At 36.3% G+C, this 22,118-nt stretch overlaps 1 protein-coding gene across 6 annotated transcripts in view; it reads right to left on the bottom strand.

Annotated features, from left to right (window-relative positions):
• The window catches only part of kdm6a (lysine (K)-specific demethylase 6A), a 548,877-nt gene that overhangs the window by 34,179 nt on the left and 492,580 nt on the right, over positions 1–22,118 (bottom strand). For all 6 annotated transcript variants that reach the window (XM_039745151.1, XM_039745155.1, XM_039745152.1 and 3 more), the window contains one exon: positions 17,331–17,479. In XM_039745151.1, the coding sequence (XP_039601085.1) occupies positions 17,331–17,479 (149 nt within the window). The remainder of the gene's footprint in view (positions 1–17,330; positions 17,480–22,118) is intronic.

Genomic DNA, 22,118 nt, shown 5'->3' with positions numbered 1-22,118 from the left:
GTGTTAAGAGAGAAAGGCTTTGGTTTGGGATAAAAGGAAAAAAGGTGTAAAGAAAGGAAACTTTCCTTTTTCTTTTATATTGTATAGAGAGATGTGTTCGCTGATGATATGAGCGCCTTTTGGGGACAGTTGCGGTGGGTCTTGTGTAGACTGGTGAGACGTCCCTGCCATTAATCGGCTGTGATGGTACTGTCAGTCCTCCACTGCTGTGCGCGTCTTCATAATCCGAGCTGACGACCTCATAATCGTATACGTGCAAATGAAAGTGAGAATTGCCTTAATATTAGTTAATTAGCCGCAGTGTAGAAAAGGGGTCCCATGTTTGCACTTGTCTGGGCTATAGCTCAGGGGGAGGATGAAAAAAATTAAAAGTACTCACTTTGACTTAAGGCAGAAGCGCAGTCAGCGTCTCAAAGGCGGCACAGCTATCTTGCGCGCCGGCTGCTCGACTTTGCTGGGCAGGAGACCCCAGTTTTGGAGACACGTCCACGTGATCAAAAGTCTCCGCGCTCTTTGGAGGTCATATATATATATATATATATATATATCAAAATACCCACGCTTCGCAGCGGAGAAGTAGTGTGTTAAAGAAGTAATGAAAAAGAAAAGGAAACATTTTAATAATAACGTAACATGATTGACATTGTCATGAGTGTTGCTGTCATATATATGCCTGCCTGAATAAGTCACCCTCGCTTCGCTCTTACTTTTTTAACGTTCATTTAATCATGGCTAGTGGCAGAAAAATTATAAAATGGAAGGAGGATTACACTGGTATGGCTTTACCAAAACAATTATTGATGGCGAATCGATTATTCATAAAGCTTGAATTGGTGATCTGTTTTTCTGTGTTAACCTCATATTTTTTCATACTTCTTCTCAAACCAAAGGTGCGAGGGTAAAATGAATCGAAGCTGATCAATGTAATCGGTGTACCAGGAAATCATGCATTGACAAAAGTTCCCCTTTGCTTGTAATGCAAAGTGTGATTAAATGCATTCTTTTTTAACGCGTTATGGAGCACATGCATCGAAGCTTCTCAGCTTTGCTTGTGCTAAGAAAAGGAAACATTTTAAAAATAACGCAACACGATTGTCAATGTAACATTTTGTAAGTAGTGCCTGGAGGATTCAGTGTGGAGAAACTCTAGAGACAGCGTGTGTATTAACTTGTGGATTTTTCTGTGAGTATTTGGTGGCAGTGTGACGAAGTTGCTTCGGAAGACGGCGTTAGCCGTGGAGCTCAGCTCAGAGCAAAATGAGGTGAATGGGAGGGGAGATGATGACGTCACTTCTCCACCTGCCTTAACTGTCAATCACCCCACAACCACAGTCTCTCAGAATTTGCATAAGCAAAGCCTTTGACCAGCAATTTGAACTTAGTTAGAAAGTGATCAAAACTGTCGTTTATACCCTGCGTCCTCTCATTAAACTTGTATCCCGCATTAGCCGTGGGCATGACAAACGCCAGCGGCAGCCTGTCTATGAACTTAATTTAAACTTTAGGTTTACACCGTGCTTTTTTTCCCCGAAGTAGCTGCAGGCATGAATATGCTTGTACAGTATGTGTCACTTGCTCGCTTCTTATTGTTTCGCTGGCTTCTCAATTGTATAGTGCATGTTTTCTTCAGCGCTTTTTGGAGATCTTCCTGGTTTTCCACGTAATGCGTTGACAGTCAGTTCACGTGATTACGTGGGAGGCGTGATGATGTCACACGAAACTCTGCCCCCCACAGCCATCGAGCTCAACTCCATTACATTATATGGAGAAAAATAGCTTCCATTTATGACCATTACACGTAGAATTTCGAAATGAAACCTGCCCAACTTTTGTAAGTAAGATGTAAGGAATGAGCCTGCCAAATTTCAGCCTTCCACCCACACAGGAAGTTGGAGAATTAGTGATGAGTCAGTGAGGGCTATATATATATAGATATGACAACAACACTCATATCAGTGACAAAACAATTACATTAACAATCATGTTACGTTATTTTTAAAATGTTTCCTTTTCTTTTTCATAACTTCTTTAACACACTACTTCTCCGCTGCGAAGCGCGGGTATTCTGCTAGTATACAATATTTTGCATTATAGTTTTCCAAAATGTACTAAATTTTATATAGTATTGAAATTAATTTATACCTAGGTATTAGAGTTACTTCAATTTACTGTACCATTTACACATCCAAAATGGTAACTACATAGGTTAAGCTCCATTGTGCATTTTTGTGATATGTTCAATTGCTCATTTTAAGATCAACAGAAGCTACTGGGTAATCCACTCAGGAAAGCTTTTGTTAATTTTAGATCTTTCATTGTACAAAAACTGTGAATTACTGGATTTGAATATCCAATATTATAAGTTGAGCAAATGAAGAGAACAGCACCCAAGGGAAAAAAAAAAAAAAAGGGTCAGTAAACTGGTATACACATTTCTAAATTTTAAAGAGCTAGCTTAATCTGAATATTACACAAATTAATCATTACTTGAACATTGGTTGTCACAGAACTATTCCAAAGATGTGTGGAAAACTGGGTGCATAGTATGTTTAAAATGTGTAAAACAAACTATTTCGTTCCTAAAAATAAACAATATATCACACTGACACGTGTAAGTTAGTGACACCTTGTACAAACCATTTCAGGCCAATAACACAGAAACACACAAAAAACATAGGTATGAATTTGGGAAAGTAAGTAAAGATATTTAACATCCATAAATGAGCTGGTCCAGATTAAATTACAGAATATGTTTTAAAAATCTGTATCCACCTATTACCTGGTGTGTTTACAATATTTCTAATTATTCACTAGAAGAGCCTAGGGTTCCCACCTACTTAAAAATCCATCAATTATTCCTGTAAAAAAGAAACTAAACTGTCTCATTCTCAATGTGAGGGAATAATTTTTAGGCTGATTGCAGGGCACACAAAACTTTCTACTGCATATATTTTAGACCATCTCCAGCTTACATACAGTATATTAAACCCAGTGCAGCAAGGAAGCCATATTCTTTACACTTACTACTATACAGGCATGCCTGGAAAATAAAAACTGCTATACCAGAAATCAGCATTTCAATGGGTATTACATTGCATCCTAACTGGCAGATCCCTGTATGTGCAGATTAGGAGCCCCGCTTTCTTAACAGTGTTACTCAACCTGGGTGTTACAAAGAGTAATGTGATGAATGTATTCTACACTCCTTGTTTAACATCTGTGTGGCCAGACACATTTCAAAAACCATCATCACATTTGCTGATGATGCAACCCCTCACAGAATTGATCACCAACAATAACAGGACAGCTTACACAAAGAAATTTGCCTCCTGACATTATAATTTCAAGATTAATGCCAACAAAATCAAGGTTATTCGTTTTATTTCTACTGTGTGTTTGTATTTGTTTCTTTGCAATTATACAACTCTCTCAAGCTATACTTAATGAACATGTGCTATATAAATAATGAAATAAATGTTGTTGTTGTAGAAAGTATTTTGTGAATGGCCAAATTCCATTCCTTTTCTGAAATTTTAACTGATTAGTGTCTACACTATGTAAATGCGCTCCGCATCTCATTCAAACTAGCTACCTGAAAAATGAGGGAAGTTGGGTGGGTTTCTTTTGACAAAGATTTTAACTTGTATATAGAAAATAAAAGTGTGATGCTGGGAGACTAAATTTAAAGCACAACATATTGAAGAACACAAGTACATTATTAATATTGACATCTCTAAACGTTTTAATATTAAGCAACTTACATAGACATAATACTACACAAGTTAAAACAAAATAAATGTTTGTCATGTATAGGAACAGCAAATGGATTTCTGATAAATGGATAGTGAATTTTACTGTGAGCAGGATTTCCCTTCCATTGCCAACGAAGCAATTATAGTTGTTATGGTCTTCTTCCAGTTTAAAAAGTTTTACTGTATGAATATTTTCAGCCCTTTATTAAAATTGAAATGTGGGATAGTGCCATGTCATACTCAGCTTTAAATTTCTGCTGCCTTCTTATATACAGTGATGACCTGAACTTTGCGAGGATATTCATTTTAATGACATTTAACTCTCCAAACTAAAATATCATCTTGGGAGAGGCATCTATTTACATCTAGTTTAAAGTGTTTTATCATATTATCAAAATTATGTTTTAAAAAGACTTATATTATATTAATAATTTCCAGGTATTTAGACTACTCTGATACAGTCAGCAAAAAGCGATCTACAATGGTTGATAGAATCCATTTAAAAAAAATATAAAAATAAATTTTGAATCAATCTTATGAAAATTTCCTATCAAATTTAATACTAATGCCAAAGATAAATGAGGGTGTGAGATAAAAAAACACCGTATACAGTGCATCCGGAAAGTATTCACAGCGCATCACTTTTTCCACATTTTATGTTACAGCCTTATTCCAAAATGGATTAAATTCATTTTTTCCCACAGAATTCTACACACAACACCCCATAATGACAACATGAAAAAAGTTTACTTGAGATTTTTGCAAATTTATTAAAAATAAAAAAATTGAGAAAGCACATGTACATAAGTATTCACAGCCTTTCCCATGAAGCTCAAAATTGAGCTCAGGTGCATTTTGTTTCCCCTGATCATCCTTGAGATGTTTCTGCAGCTTAATTGGAGTCCACCTGTGGTAAATTCAGTCGATTGGACATGATTTAGAAAGACACCTGTCTATATAAGGTCCCACAGTTGACAGTTCATGTTAGAGTACAAACCAAGCATGAAGTCAAAGGAATTGTCTGTAGACCTCCGAGACAGGATTGTCTCGAGGCACAAATCTGGGGAAGGTTACAGAAATATTTCTGCTGCTTTGAAGGTCCCAATGAGCACAGTGGCCTCCATCATCCGTAAGTGGAAGTAGTTAGAAAACCACCAGGACTCTTCCTAGAGCTGGCCGGCCATCTAAACTGAGCGATCAGGGGAAGAAGGGCTTTAGTCAGGGAGGTGACCAAGAACCCGATGGTCACTCTGTCAGAGCTCCAGAGGTCCTCTGTGGAGAGAGGAAAATCTTCCAGAAGGACAACCATCTCTGCAGCAATCCACCAATAATGCCTGTATGGTAGAGTGGCCAGACGGAAGCCACTCTTTAATAAAAGGCACATGGCAGCCCGCCTGGAGTTTGCCAAAAGGCACCTGAAGGACTCTCAGACCATGAGAAACAAATGTCTCCGGTCTGATGAGACAAAGATTGAACTCTTTGGTGTGAATGCCAGGTGTCACGTTTGGAGGAAACCAGGCACCGCTCATCACCAGGCCAATACCATCCCTACAGTGAAGCATGGTGGTGGCAGCATCATGCTGTGGGGATGTTTTTCAGCGGCAGGAACTGGGAGACTAGTCAGGATAAAGAGAAAGATGACTGCAGCAATGTACAGAGACATGCTGGATGAAAACCTGCTCCAGAGCGCTCTTGACCACAGACTGGGGCGACAGTTCATCTTTCAGCAGGACAATGACCCTAAGCAAACAGCCAAGGTATCAAAGGAGTGACTTCAGGACAACTCTGTGAATGTCCTTGAGTGGCCCAGCCAGAGCCCAGACTTGAATCTGATTGAACATCTCTGGAGAGATCTTAAAATGGTTGTACACTGACGCTTCCCATCCAACCTGATGGAGCTTGAGAGGTGCTGCAAAAAGAATTGCGTGAAACTGGCCAAGGATAGGTGTGCCAAGCTTGTGGCATCATATTCAAAAAGACTTGAGACTATAATTGCTGCCAAAGGTGCATCGACAAAGTATTGAGCAAAGGCTGTGAATACTTATGTACATGTGATTTTTTTATTTTTAATAAATTTGCAAAAATCTAAAGTAAACTTTTTTCACGTTGTCATTATGGGGTGTTGTGTGTAGAATTCTGAGGGAAAAAAATGAATTTAATCTATTTTGGAATAAGGCTGTAACATAAAATGTGGAAAAAGTGATGCGCTGTGAATACTTTCTGGATGCACTGTAATTGGCATAAGGGTGGCAAGGTAGTACTGCTGCCTTGGAACAAGGAGACCTAGGTTGAAGGCTTGAGTGATTTCAGTGTGGAGTTTATATATTTTCCCCATGTCCACCATCCAACTGTATCAGAAGCTTTTTCGGCACAAGATCTCTGGAGATTCAGGAGACTGCAGGAGAGAGTATATAGTACATTTAAAAAAGCACCAAAGACTGGATATTAAGTCTATTTCTGTAATAAATCAGTTTTTATTTTGCGAAATTAAAGAAGGAAATTTTTTTTTCTGTTCCATTAGCTAAAACTTTTACCAAGATCTTACCATTTTAATTTAGAAGTAAAAATGGTATATATATTGCACATTCTAGCAAGTGTTTACTTTCCTTTGCAAAGACCGCAATTCATGACTGCGGTAACATTTTTCCTAGAATTTTATTTTCTCTTGCTTCAATAATATTGCCAGCAATAATGGAGTTGAAAACCTATTTTATTTAAAATTTCATTGGACAACTGTCAGGGCTTCCAGCATTCCTCCTACGAAATTAAAACTCTTGATTTCAACCCCACTTCACTTATAAAGCAAGTACTACAAAGACTTATAGTGGTCCTTAAATAGGTTAGTTATATCTTTGTGCTCGCTGAAATGATTTCCGGCTACATTGTTAATCTCTATATAGTTTGTCTCCTTTACAAGTATAATGCAATCCTGATGCAATCCTGAAGAGTCAGTTGTAAGGTTAGTTTTTGTCATTAAAATATTTTATCAACATTAATTACAATTCAAACACAATGTTAAGTTGTCCTTGGTCTCAAAATTGATTTCTTTTTTCCTAAAATAACCACAATATCACTAAAATTAACAAAAACAATTTGCAAACAAAGCAAACTTATGCTACTCTTTTTTTGTGCACAGTATGTGTCCTTTATTTATAAAAAAAAGTAACACCACAGTAACTAAAATATAAAGCAAAAAAGCTTTCCCAAAACAAATGAAAAAGAGGAATGGTGGGAGGGCTGTTTGGGTGAGGCATTGCAGCTAAGGACTGGTGGAAATTGCAAAATTAAGTGAGAAAGAACAGCAGAATTAAAAAACAAAGAGGAGGAGGCAGCACAGAATTCTTTAGGTTGTATTCCTAGATAGTCATTGTCATGTGAGATAAAAATCATCATTTTGGAACTGCAAGTATTGTAATAAAAAGCCATCTGCTTTTATTTTGCCTGGGTTACAAGTTTTTTGCTGAAAGGAACGGTTGATGATCTATAAATGCAGTCTTTAGGACTGTTTTATACAGAAAACATTAAGCATACTACCTTTACTACTTAGACTACACTTGTGTCTAAGTGCATAATCAGAGCTCATGATACATCAGCTTGAAGGTCTCGGTTATGTGCAGAGCCACCCATGAAGGTGTATTAACCTCTTAAGTGTTTAAGTTATTCTCTGGGACTAAAGTAGCCTTTAGGCCTAGGTTATTGTACATGCTGAAGCTATGTAAAGTACTAAGGATTGATAAGTTTTGCAGGTATCATTTAAAATCAGTGCTTAACTGATCTGCGTGTGTGTGCGCTAAACCAATGGTGAAAGAGCAGACCAATCCAAAAATAAGGTTAGCGAGATCCATTTAACCCAATATAAAACACTCAATATCATCAGCCTCTTTCCTTTCCAATGCAAAGGAGGAGAGGGGCCAGAAACTGAAGGGAAGGTTCCAAATGCTTTAGTGGAAAAAGCAGATGGATGAAAGGACATTAAGTTGTTAAGCTGCTCAGCATCTCATATATTTCTTTCGAACAGTTGTCAGTACATCTCAATGTAAAATGCCATTTTAATTCTTGCAACTTTGAAGATACCTTGAAATGAAAGGAAAGATATTAAACTACATACACCCTTCATAAACAAAGACTTGTAATTCGAACTCCTGTATCTTAGGAGATAAACGTGATTCATTCAGAAGTCCCTGTTTATGTAGTTGTGGTGGCAAAGCCATACTGATATTTTCTCCATGTTCATAAATGACAAACATGCAGTAAACAGACATGATAATATTAAAATAAATAAAAATCAAGTAAGTCACTGTTGAATATGATACCTTAACTGCAATAAAATGTCCACTGCCAGGGAAGGATTATTATTATGAGCTGCAAGTTAAAACTAAATGAAAGAATAATATATATATATATATATATATATATATATATATATATATATATATATATATATATATATATATATATATATATATATATATATATATAAAAATATAAAAAACATGTTAAGGTAGGCATACACTATGGGGTGTTATCATATTTATGTAGTTCGGGTAACCTCTCACACTTAAAACACATTTGCATGGATAGCTCATAGGAAGCAGGCACATATTATACAATTTTACAGGCTCATACCTTTACATGGTGAAATAATATGGCATCTGATCACCTGAATGCTGTTAAGGATGATTTGATCTATACTAGAACAAATTTAGCTATGCTTGTTATCATTATTCACTTGATTTAACTGTATTGTATGACTAGTGCACAATGTTACTTATGCTAATCTGTTAAGAACTAAACTATGCAATGTTACCTGGAATGTGTAACTGCTGGGTAATGTTCCTCAATACCATTTCTGTCTCATACAATATTTCCCAGATGAAAACATGATAATGGTCTTTATGACACAACTCCAGTCTATCCTCCTTACAGTACCTCCACAAATGTCTTGCAGCCATTAAGTCCTTCCCAAATTGAAAATGAGAATTAAATAACTGAATTGGTCAATATACCCTTATGTGAACGATTAACCCAAGTGTGGAACTTTAGTGACAAGTCAAAAAACAATGGGAGCCTGTAAGACACTTGGATAATATCTAACATACCTTGCAAGTGGCAACTTGCCGACTTTCAAAGACTTTTTGTGTCAATTTGGGGAAAAATAAAACCACCACCACCTGAGGCTCAGGATTTGTGCTAAAATAGCACTTTGTACACCCATCCAAAATCACAATATTAAACACTGCATTGCAATGCATTGTAGTTAAGTTGCTAAAACAAAAACACAGCAAAAAATGAAAACTGCAGTCGTATTAAGTCACAACAAGAAAATGGTATAAAATGACTTTCCACTCATCACTTATTTCTGTTGCAAATGCTTTTAAAAACTACAAATGCACCAAACACCACAATAAAACGCTGCAAATTCCAGTAAAGAATTTGATAACACCCTTGGGCACTTAAAATCTGGATAATAGAATGTACATTAATATTTAAGGCAGAATGAGAAAATCAAGCACTAGAAAGCACTAATAAAAAGAAAAAAGTGTCTAACCTTGTAAGAATAGAAGTTCAAATGCCTGGGAACGCAATAGATATTTAATAAATCAAGAAATTAATATATTAAATAACAATTAAAACAGCAACACTGAAGTAGTCATGAAGATGCTACAGATGTAAACAGTACCTAGCAAGTACATCAAAGATAAAACTGTATAAAATAACTTACAAAAAAAAAATTATTAGACATGCTGTATAAGCATACCCTAAAATTAGAAAATATTACAGAAACAAAAAACTAAAGAAAAATATACAAAATGGATGTGTATATGCTTACTGTGCTTTCCAGTCAGATAAAGGGGCAAACATAAGAGGTTAGGAGCATGCGCTGATACAGTGCATTGCTGCACCCACACCACATGACAAACCAACTCAGGATCCAGACCCAAGTGCAGCCATGGTGACACCTCAGCACCACACTAGTTCAGATGGAATGGAACAATGTGAGGTTTTTTATGGTGGCTGGAGTGACAATTCTGCCACCAACCCCCAGGTTTTTCCCTGCAGGTTGGAGGGCCTACATGCAGGGATGGATGCAGATTAACGTCATACCCAGGATGGAGCAATTGCAGGTTAAGGGCCTTGCTCAAGGGCCCAACAGAGCAGAGTCTCTCTTGGCATATACGGGATTTGAAACGGAAACCTTCTGATTGCCAGTGCAGATCCCTAGCCTCAGAGCCACCACTCTGCCTGTCACAAGCAAACATAGGATTATTTCATGAATAAAGGAAATTGGCAGAACACTGGGCCTTCCAACCAGTAGAATAAGCTATAAATTACAGTTAACAGAGTGGGGGGTCTAAGAGACAAGGTTATTAAAATTAAACTGAAAACTAAAACTATTAAATAAAAAAAAAAATCCCAAAATAGAAACAACATAAGCCCAAATGAGATGAAAAACTAAAACACAAAAATATTAAAGCGGCTGAAAAGATTAACTGAAATAAAATAATTTACAAAAAAAAAAAAAAAAAAATCTGTTTTCATAAGCTTGGCTGTCAGGGCTGCAAAACTAATAAAAATATATGAATAAATATTTGTTCTTGCGTTTTTCAAAGAAATATTCCTCATGCTAGACTTGACAAGTGAGTCCTCTTTACTGTTACCCCTGAATAAGCCATTCACCATTAGATTCACGCACACCGACATCTCCGAGTTTGTGTCTTCAATGTACAGCAGCTAGTAATGAAGGGTGGCTGTTAACATAGCATTTTCAGCAACAGAAGAACCTGAATGTGGGAGTCTAAACATACAGCATTTGAAGAAGGAAATTTATTATGTGATAACAGTAAAAATCTTCAGAAATAGACAGCAGCAGCATTACAGACTCTAGTTCTGCTGAAGCATACAAAGGTGAGGGCTTTTATCAACTGGTAAAATTAAGATGCCACTTCTGAATGTAAGTGGAATCCCAAGAGTGATGGAAAACTTTCAGTTGCCATTTACTGGCTCTCCAAGACTTAAGACAGATGCATTAGTGAATGACAATCTTCTTCTGTCTGTTCATATACAACAATATATTCGCCTAAATGAGAAATATGGCTAAAACAAAAGCCCAAACTGAAATCAAAATGAAGTTTCACATGTGGCCTAATGAAAGTTGTGACCAACGGCTGGCTTTTTTTGCACTTCTTATACATCAAGGTGTAATTCAAAAGCCTGAAATTGAAATGTACTGATCAACAAAAACTGGCCCTTAAAAACAGAAAATCGTGAACGAAAAATGTTTCAGTGTATTTCTCAGGCTGTATTTTGTGAGAACTACTCAACGGTCACTCTCCACAGGAGAAATTCCCACAGGTGAAAATTCTTTTTGAAAATTAAACTATTCTTTGACGCAATGAAAGAGAGTCCTTAGGTAAGCACACCTGAGCAGAATGTTATCGACTAATTACTAATGCTTTAAACGGCTCATTTGGCAATGAAGTGTTACAAAGTTTGTATAATTATCAAGCTGGTGGTATCACCACTAAGCTATGGGTAAAGTTTATTAGTAGCCTAACAAAACTGTCTAGAGTGTGGAAACTGGTGAAAAACTAAACCTGCTAATGTGTTCTATGTATTTTTTTTTTTTAGTATTTCACTTGTCCCTGAAAATGCTTAACTTTGTAAAAATAAGTAACAATAATAATAATTTTATGAAAATAAGAAAAATAATAATGGTGCCAGAATAATGTTTTAAAATATTTGCCCCTCCCTCTTTTCATTCTTTCTCTCTCTCACAGAACAGCTGAAAGATTATACTTTTTGCTCTTAATTTTAAATGGGAGGACTACATCAAAAGTGTTGTGATTTTTACATAGTGTGATGGAAATGCATGCCAATACACTTAAAGTCTGCAATGTGAACTTTAATCATGTTTGAAGTATCTGATGGTCAAAGTTTAAACTGTGGAGCAAAGGATGAATTGAGGAAAGATGAGTCTTTGTCCCAAACATTACGTTTTGCCTTCTTCCCATAGTGCATCCTGCAGCCATCTCTTCCTTAGGTAAATGATGCACACGCACATGGATGGCAACATTATTTGAAAGAACCTGCAGTTCATCAGTCCAGGCCACTTTCTTCCATTGCTCCATGGTCCAGTTCTGATATTCACATGCCCATTGTAGGCACTTTTAGTAGTGGACAAGGGTCAGCATGGGAAGTCTACAAGTCTATGGCTACATAGCCCCATATGCAACAAGCTGCAATGCATTGTGCACTGTGTTTCTTTCATGACCAAAATTAAATTAAATCTGTACTACAGGTCCTTTTCTGTAAAATCACACAAATTCATTACACTTTGAATCCCAAGTGTATATATATTCTTCATTTTGTATTTTTTGTATGAAAATGTGTTATATAAATAAATGTTGTTGTTGTTGGTAAGTTCATACTAATCACTATCAGGAACACTCCCACAAGACAATATTAGAGATTCTCTGAGCCAGTTGTCTAGGCATTACAATTTGGCTCTTGTCAAAGTCCCTTGGCTTGCCAATTCTTCCTGTTTATAACACATCATACTACAGAATTAACCATTCATTTGCTTCCTAATATATCCCACACCTTGACTGTCTCTCTCTGTATAAATATCACATTTCATAATATCATATGCTGCCTCTGTCACAAGGTGCTTGCTGTCCTTGTTTTATGGCTACTCATATCTCAGATACTCCTAAGCCTTGACACTATACAAAAATATACCTAGGACCTACAGTATTTCTGGACAAAGAAAAAGTAATGTTGAAAGCACCAACAATCAGAGTACCCATGTGAAGTTCAGTTGTGCATTGTGACATACCCAGTACTTCACTCTCCAACCAATCCGGGAGAGCTGACAACTAATAAATGCTCATCGAAAAAAGTACAATACATATAATGTAGTGTTGAGAAAGAAGAAACACTCGTGTTTTGGACCTCGCATATAAGAGAGGCTCGCTTGTCTCAAGTTTTGTGTACAACAGAATGGAAAAAGAAAAGGGCTGAGACTGTGGCTGAATTTTCCGTATGTGTTAAACCTTTAAACAGCACCAGCTCAGTCAGGCAAAAAGCTATTTCCACCGTGTTGGAAAAGCTCAGTGATTTTCAATCATGTAAATTGACATAGTCTTGTGATGTGATCAGGAAGTAGCAGTTGGCAAGTCTGACACACCCAATGACTAAAAGTGATCAGTATGTCGAACAAAAAAAGCATTAAAGTCCAAGTTGATAGATAGATAGATAGATAGATAGATAGATAGATAGATAGATAGATAGATACTTTATTAATCCCAAGGGGAAATTCACAATTATCTCTCAAATTCAAGTTTATGGTCATGGGTGGGACTGTAGAAAACTAAATATTGCAAAATAGAAAGAAGTATATTCCTTTTCTTTACATTTTTTCATTATCAGGCTACTTCAGCCATGTTGTTTTCATTATTCCAGTTAAATCTGGGATGATAATTTGCGTGCAGTGCTGTGATTATTGGCACCCCTTAATATTTTGTACAACCTTTGGCAATAAAACAGTACTGAGTCTTCTCCTAAAACATGTTATAAAGTTGGAGATTATAGAGAACGGAATCTAAGACCAATCCTCTTTACAGAATCATCTCTAGATCATCAAGAGTCCTCTTGTGTGCTTTCCTCTTCCATTCACTCCAAATATTTTCAATGGTTTAGGTCTGGGGACTGAGACGGCCACGGCAGAAGATTTGTGCTCCTTTAAACACTTTTGTGTTGATTTGGACATTTGTTTTGTTTCACTGCCTTGCTAGGTGCCAAAAAGCACAAATTTTGTTTTGTGTGTGCACAGAACATGGTTCCAATCAAAGTCCCAGCAGCGTTTAGCAAACTCCAGGCCCTTATGTTTGTGAATAAATGTCATGAAAGGCTTTTCTTCTGACATGGCTCTGAAATAATCTTTTGGCATGTATGTGACATCTGATGGCAGTTTTGAAAACTTGGTGACCCTAGGATGGTATTTTTTCTGTATTTCTCAAACACTGCTTCCTTTCAGATTTTTAAACTTAATTTTATTTTTTTTAATAGCCATTTACCCAGACTCGAAGATCAACACATTTTTTTCCCATTTAAATTCTATATTCTCTTGTCTTTCAAAATGAGGCCTCTTTGCCACCTCATATTTATAACCCACGCAGGATGTGATGGATTACTGCTTGAAATTTTCAACACACTCTAATCATCTTAAAAAAGAAATATATAGAAGAAAAAAGGCTTCAGTTACACTTAGTTCATAAGAATTTCAGTTTTCAATTATCAGTGCACATGAGTTTGTATTAAAAAAATTATTAATTCTTAATGAGATTATTTTTTCTTAGAATAAATTTACTTCAGTTGACAGCAGGATTTCTCTCATTTTTCCAGTGAGAAATTAAGGTAAAAGATTATTTAAAAAAAATGTTTACTCAGCTGCCTTGCTGAGGAGCATAACTGACAAGGTAGTCTTCTCTAAAGTTCTGCCTTTGCCACACGCCATTCTACATAAGATTGAGGAGATTAGAAAGCTTAACACATGGCTAAAATCTTGGTGCAGGGTAGAAGGGTATAGGTTTATGGGGCACAGATGGGACCTGTTCCTCCGTGACGGGTTACATCTTAACTGGAGGGGCACCAATGCATTGGGGAGGCATATTATTAGGTTAGTTGAAGATCGTTTAAACTAGGGAATGGGGGGGTGTGGGGTTGGGATTTTGGTTAGGGAGTTTAGGACAAGCCAGGTTTAGATCTACACATGGAAGAACACACATGGGTATAGAAATAAAAAATTGTACTAATGTAAATTCTAAGCAAACATTTAAATGTAGAAGGAGTAACACATTAAAAATAGCTTGCCTTAATGTGAGAAGTATCAAAAATAGAAGAGCATAATTATGATATTATAGCAATAACGGAAACCTGCCTGAATAAAAAAGATGGGGATGAGTGTAATACAGAGAGAGACACATTTTTTAGGAAAAAGAAGGTGGGGTGGCTGTTAATGCCAAACAGAATTTAAATGTAAATCTTCTTCAGTTGGACGATAAGCCCCATCTTAGTGAGGACATATGGCTTCACCTGGAAAATATTTGGGAAAGAGGTCTTATTTTAGGAGTGTGTTATAGATCACCTATTTAAGATAGTAATTTCAACACACATCTTTTTAGTAATATCAAAAAGGCAAGTTTACAGGGAGATATTATAGTCATGGAGAACTTTAATTATCCAAATATTAACTGGGATAACCTTGCAGATGAAGGAGCACAAGAGTAGGAGTTTTTAGAAGTAATCAGTGACTGTTTTTTAACATAGTATGTTAAAGCACCAACATGGGGTAAAACTTGTCTGGATTCAGTATTTTGTAATAATCGAGACAGAATTGAGGGTGTAGAAGTGGTTGAACCACTAGGGTCAAGTGATCATAACATAATTCTCAGTTTTTTGCAAGTACAGATGCATGGACTAAAATTGTTAAGTTTAACTTTGGTAAGGCAAATTTTAAGCAGATGCGGCAAAGTCAAAGAACAGTCAAGGAGGAGGTCAAGTGCATCAGAAATAGTAAAATGGAATTAAAAGATACAGACAATGAAACAGCGGATGCCCTAAACTTACATTTTTCTGAGGTGTTTACAAGTTAGCAAGAGGATAACCTCCCAGATGTACCAGAGACTACTAAGGAGGTACTGAGGCTTTTGAAAATTGTAGAGGGAGAAGTATCACCAGATAATATTACCCTCAAGTTCTTAAGGAGGCTAGTGAGTACATATATAAACCCCTGACACATATTTTTAGGAAGTCACTGTGCACTGGAGAGATTAAGAAGGACTCGAAAATGGCAAATATCATCCCATTATATAAAAAGGGTGACAGGGCAGATCCAAGCAACTACTCTATAAGCCAGTAAGCTTAACATGCATCACAGGAAAATTAATGGAATGAATTATTATGGATAAGATAAGATTGAGCAACACCTGGCAAGGACAGGAGTTATTCTGAACAGTCAGCATGTGTTCAGAAGAGGGAGGTCGTGTTTTACTAACATGCTGGAAATTCTATGAGGAGGCAACAAAAGTATATCATCAAAGTGGAGCATATGATATTGTTTATTTTGACTATCAGAAAGCATTTCATATAGTGCCACATGAGAGGTTGGGCATCAAACTAAAGGAAGTGGGAGTTCAGAGTGATGTTTTTAGATGGGTGCAGAATTGGCTCAGACACAGGAAGCAGAGGGTGATGGTACGAGGAACCTTATCAGAATTGGCTGATGTTAAGAGTAGTGTTCCACAGGGGTCAGGGCTAGGGCTGTTGCTATTTTTAATATATATATATATATAAATGATTTAGATTGGAATATAAGTAACAAGCTGGTTAAGTTTGCAGACGATACCAAGATAGGTGGATTAACAGATAATTTGGAATCCGTTATATCATTACAGAAGGACTTGGATAGCATATAGGCTTGGGCAGATTTGTGGCGGATGAAATTTAATGTCAGTAAATGTAAAGTATTACACATAGGAAGTAAAAATTTTAGGTTTAAATACATAATAGGCAGACGGAAAATCGAGAGTAGCCCTTTATGAGAAGGATTTAGGAGTCATAGTGGACTCTAAGCTATCAACTTCCCAACAGTGTTCAGAAGCCACTAAGAAGGCAAACAAAATGTTAGGTTATATAGCACGATGTGTGGAGTACAAGTCCAAGGAGGTTATGCTCAAGCTTTATAATGCACTGGTGAGGCCTCATCTGGAATACTGTGTGCAATTTTGGTCTCCAGGCTACAAAAAGGACATAGCAGCTCTAGGAAAGGTCAAGAGAAGAGCAACTAGGCTGATTCCAGGGCTATAGGGGTTGAATTATTAGGAAAGATTAAAAGAGCTGAGCCTATACAGTTTTTAGGCAAAATAAGATTAAGAGGTGATATGATTGAAGTGTTTAAAATTATGAAGGGAATTAGTACATTGGATCGAGACTGATATTTTAAAATGAGTTCATCAAGAACACGTGGACACAGTTGGAAATTTGTTAAGGGTAAATTTCGCATAAACATTACGAAGTTTTTCTCTACACAAAGAACAATAGACACTTGGAGTAAGCTACCAAGTAGTGTGGTAAACAGCAAGACTTTAGGGACTTTCGACTTGATGTTTTTTGGAAGAAATAAGCTGATAGGACTGGCAAGCTTTGTTGGGCTGAATGGCCTGTTCTTGTCCAGATTGTTCTAATGTTTACCAGGGTTGCCAATAATTGTGCAGGGAACTGTATATACAGTATAAAAATTTTTGAAATACAAACTAAAACTGCATTATGAAGACTAAAATTGAAATGAATATCAACCTAAGCTCAAAATAATGCAGAAATAAAATCTAGTATAAAAAGGCAAATCTGTAATAACTTTGCAGAGACAAAAGATAATACTATGCTCTCTCTTTCCCTTCTACCCCGGCAGATGCCCCAACCCTCCCACAGAAAACATTTCTGAAACTATAACTGCCCGAGTACAGAGTGAACTATCAAAAAAAGCACATTTCCATTGTCATCTTAAATGCAGATACCTACCTGGAGTTCTACACCCAGGAACCTTCATATAGAGTTGTACTGTGTTCATTCCCAATATAGTGTGTCCAACATGGCTCAAAAGATTTCCAGCTGACACGACTCGTGCAAATGCAGGCAGCTTGCTTAATTCGTGTAGCTGTAGCTTCCACCTGCAACAGTTAATGTTAATTTATGCAGTATTGCCATCTGTATACTAAAATATTAAGCAATTTCTTTAAATTTTTTTTTAATATTTAAAAACTATACTAAAAATGACAAAACTGCAGTCATATACAATGTAAAGATTGAATTATATCTTATTCTGATTAAAACATTAGTTGGAAATCATTACATCCCAAAAATTGTGTTAAGAAAAAACACAAATCATAGTTCTCTGACAACCTGATACAGAAACATGTTATATTTCGCTTTAGCTATTTTGCAGTTGTGTGCATATTATTGAATGCTTTAACTTTTTGTTATACCAATGTGGTCTTACATATCAAACATAAGTGAACATTCAGAGTTTTATCAAATCCAAACAGGTACAACATATAGCAGTGCTACTGAGTGAGCTTTTTAAATACTGTCTTACACTTTTTTTTTTAATATTTAAACCAATAAATAGTTAGCAATTAGAATAATTTCAAGAAAAAAAGAAAATGTATTTCACAGTATGAGGCATTTCATTAACACTAGAAGTGCCATAGCTGATGCCAATTGACTTTGCATTTGTAAATCTTTTGTTTCCTTCGTATGCATATTATCCCCCTGTCCCACCTGTACTTTGCAGCACTGCAAAATGCCATGCTGCTTTAACACAAAGTCTGCTCAGAAAAGTGATTTGTTTGTTGTTTCCCCTCATGAAAGATCCTCTATCACTGCCACAAGCAATGTCACTGAATGTTGGTATTCAGGTGTGACTCGCTGTCTCTCACCTTCACATTGCACTGGACTGCACTTCAATTGAACTTCTAAATACGGTTATTGTATGTTGCTACCAAAATATTCAGACAACTATACAATAATTAAATTATCACTTATAAATGCTCATATTTTTTACAGTACATGTAACAAAAAGATAATAGGATAATCTGAGAACTACAACTGTTCCAGTAATTTCAGTCAACTTTAAAAAAAGCATATAAACTAACCTGAAATTGCATTGTAATATTTTTATAGAACTTGTAATACAAAATTCACAGATGTATGGAAAGGAGACCACATGAGGTGGCATATTGTGGTTGGAGCAAACTTTGCATGAAGTGGCTCTTTTTCAGTGTAACCATACACATGACAGACCTGATAATGAATACAACTGTGAGAATAAACAGTAGCCTTTCTTTATAAAGAAAGAAGTACTGATGCAACATGATGCTTGGTGGTGAATGAAGCAGTTTAGAAAGAAAACACATAATTTGAATACAGCTATACATATATATATGTTGCCGCATTTATTGAATAATGCACACATGGTTTTATGTGAAATATGTGCATAAGAAAAGAAAGTGGACTGTTAATTCTTGCATTTGTACAGTATAAACTGTTGGGTATGCAGTGTGTGTGAAAATACATGAAAGTCACCTTCTAGCCCTGTGCTCTTTACATACAGCTTAATCTGTACGCAATGAGCCACCTTGCATGTTTTCACACAACTTGAAATAGAAAGCATGCAGCAAGTACCAAAGTGTGCCAAGTGTCTTACAGCAAAACAAAAGCTGTCAGTATATAAAGTACACAGCTACCACCAATCTGATGTGGGGAAGGAGAAGACGCAAGATAGCATATTGTGGATGGGGCATGCTGCAAGTACAGAGCACAGCACATGACAAATTGATGTTGGCTGTATACTTTGTTTTACAAACATGGCATTACAAGGCAGACATTGTCCATTCAACAATGTCTGCAAAAGAAAGAATAAACAGTCAGCTTTATTTTTTGCTTGTGAGCACACCTGCCATAAAATCATATGTATGTGATTCAAAACATATTTGTGCTCCAGATTCAATACATTTACCAATATAGCTGTACTCAATTTTTTTTTATTCTAAAAGATGCCTTAAACATGGCCACATACCACATGCTGCTGGTCCTTCTTTCTTCAAAAAGAAAGTCCACTATTCATTCTTGCATTTGCATGCATTGCCTAGTTTTCCATATCCGTGGACAATGAAAGCAAACCACTTCATTTGTAGCATTGTGTAGAACACAATGTATCATCTCATGTGTTCTCCTTTTCTCCTGTGAAATTGATGCTGGAGGTGCACTTTGTATTCCAAATAAGTAAAAACACTGTAATGCAATTTCTTACATCCATCTGATTCTTCTATTAAATATGATAAGCATGGCTGTAACTTTTATCATTTATATAGAAAAATATTTGTTTTTATTATTTTTTTTGCCCAGCTGAATAAAATGTTGGGAAGTCTTTTTTTTTTTTAATTGAAAACATATGCTAGCATTTTAAACTGAAAATATATGCTAACAATACAGTCATATGAAAAACTTTGGGAACACCTCTTAATTCTTTGGATTTTTGTTTATCATTTGCTAAGCTTTCAAAGTAGCAACATCCATTTAATATATGACATGTGCCTGATGTATTTCAGCAGTGACATTAAGTTTATTGGATTAACAGAAAATATGCATCATAACAAAATTAGACAGATGCATACATTTGAGCACCCCAACAGAGATATTACGTCAATATTTAGTTGAGCCTCCTTTTGCAAATATAACAGCCTCGAGACTTCTCATATAGCCTGAATGTGTGGATTCTGGATAGAGGTATTTTTGACCATTCTTCCATACAAAATCTATCAGGTTCAGTTAAACTTGATGGCTGCCGAGCATGGACAGTCTGCTTCAAATCATCCCATAGATTTTCGATGATATTCAAGTCAGGGGACTGTGACAGCCATTCCAGAACATTGTACTTCTCCCTCTCCACGAATGCCTTTGTAGATTTCGAACTATGTTTTGGGTCATTGTCTTGTTGAAATATCCAACTCCTGTGTAACTTCAACTTTGTTACTGATGCTTGAACATTATCCTGAAGAATTTGTTTTTATTGGGTTGAATTCATCCGACCCTCGAAATTAACAAGGGCCCCAGTTCCTGTAATAGCCTCACAGCATGATGGAACCTCCACCAAAATTTGACAGTAGGAAGCAGGTGTTTTTCTTGGAATGCGGTGTTCTTCTTCCGCCATGCAAAGCGCTTTTTGTTATGACCAAATAACTAAATTTTTGCCTCATCAGTCCAAAGCACTTTGTTCCAGAATAAATCTGTCTCGTTTAAATGAGCATTTGCATACAACAAGCGACTCTGTTTATGGCGTGAGTGGAGAAGGGGCTACTTTCTCATCACCCTGCCATACAGATGTTCTTTGAGCAAATTGTGCTGAATTGTAGAACGATGTACAGATACACCATCTACAGCAAGATGTTCTTGCAGGTCTTTGGAGGTGATCTGTGGGTTGTCTGTAACCATTCTCACAATCCTGTGCATATGCTGCACCTGTACTTTTCTTGGCCTACCAGACCTGGGTTTAACAGCAACTGTGCATGTGGCCTTCCATTTCCTGATTACATTCCTTACAGTTGAAACTGACAGTTTAAACATCTGAGATAGCTTTTTGTAGCCTTCCCATAAACCATGATACTGAACAATCTTTGTTTTCAGATCTTTTGAGAGTTGCTTTGAGGATCCCATGCTGTCACTCTTCAGATGAGAGTCAAAGGGAAGCACAACTTGTAATTGACCACCTTAAATATCTTTTCTCATGATTGGACACACCTGTCTATGAAGTTCAAGACTTAACGAGCCAATCCAAACAATTTAGTGTTGCAAGAAATCAGTACTGAGCAGTTACATGCTTTCACATCAGCAAAATTACAAGGGTACCCAAATTTTTGCACAGCCAGTTTTTCACATTTGATTTAAATTTCATACAACTAAATACTACTTCACTAAAAATCTTTGTTTGGAAAACACCCCAGTACTCAGATGTTCCCAGGAAATGAAAGACATACCACTGTTACCTTTTTTGTTGAAAGTAGAGTAAATTATTTTGCAGGCTGAGAGGGGTTCCCAAACTTTTTCATATAACTGTATATGCTTTGTGCCAAGAAGGGTTTACGTTCACTCAAGCTGATTAGGCTATCTATAGTTTTTGAGGTTATGCCAGTATGGGATGCATTATGAGATGATAATCCATTACTGACAACAAAAGGCAGAGCCTTGGTGGTTATAGTACTGAAAAAAACACATGGCAGTTCTATCAATTAAAGTTTTCCATTGTTTCCACACTGTAATTAAATATCAATATTTTAATGATAATTTGATTTTACTATTAGAAAAAATGAAATTCAAATAATGTTATTACAAAAGTTTTTTTTTTTTTTAACATTTTAACTACAATGAGCACCCCCTGGTTAATATGTGGGGACCTTAAAATTGTGCATCTCTTACTGGCTCAGCAGTCAAGGTATACAAAGTATTTAATTTGTGAGTGGAATGGCGGAGCCAAGAATTTACACTGACTTCAAAAGGAATGGCTAAATAGAAAAAAGTTACAGCTAGTGCCAAACAATCACATCAAAACTAGCTTAGTAGATACAGATGAAGTTATTATATCACTGCCTAAATTTAAGCTTGGTTTAATGGAGCAGACTGTCAAAGCCATGTTAAAAGATGGTTCCTGTTTTTTGTATTTCTGCTGAAAGCTATGTGCTTTGTCTGAGGCTACATTAAAAGAGGATATTTTTGCTAGACCTTATATTACAAAACTTATTCCTGATGCATAAT

The sequence above is a fragment of the Polypterus senegalus genome, chromosome 2 (assembly GCF_016835505.1).
Source record: "Polypterus senegalus isolate Bchr_013 chromosome 2, ASM1683550v1, whole genome shotgun sequence".
Lineage (NCBI taxonomy): Eukaryota > Metazoa > Chordata > Cladistia > Polypteriformes > Polypteridae > Polypterus > Polypterus senegalus.
The sequence above is the reverse complement of the archived record's forward strand: the minus strand, read 5'-3'. Positions and strand labels throughout refer to the sequence as shown.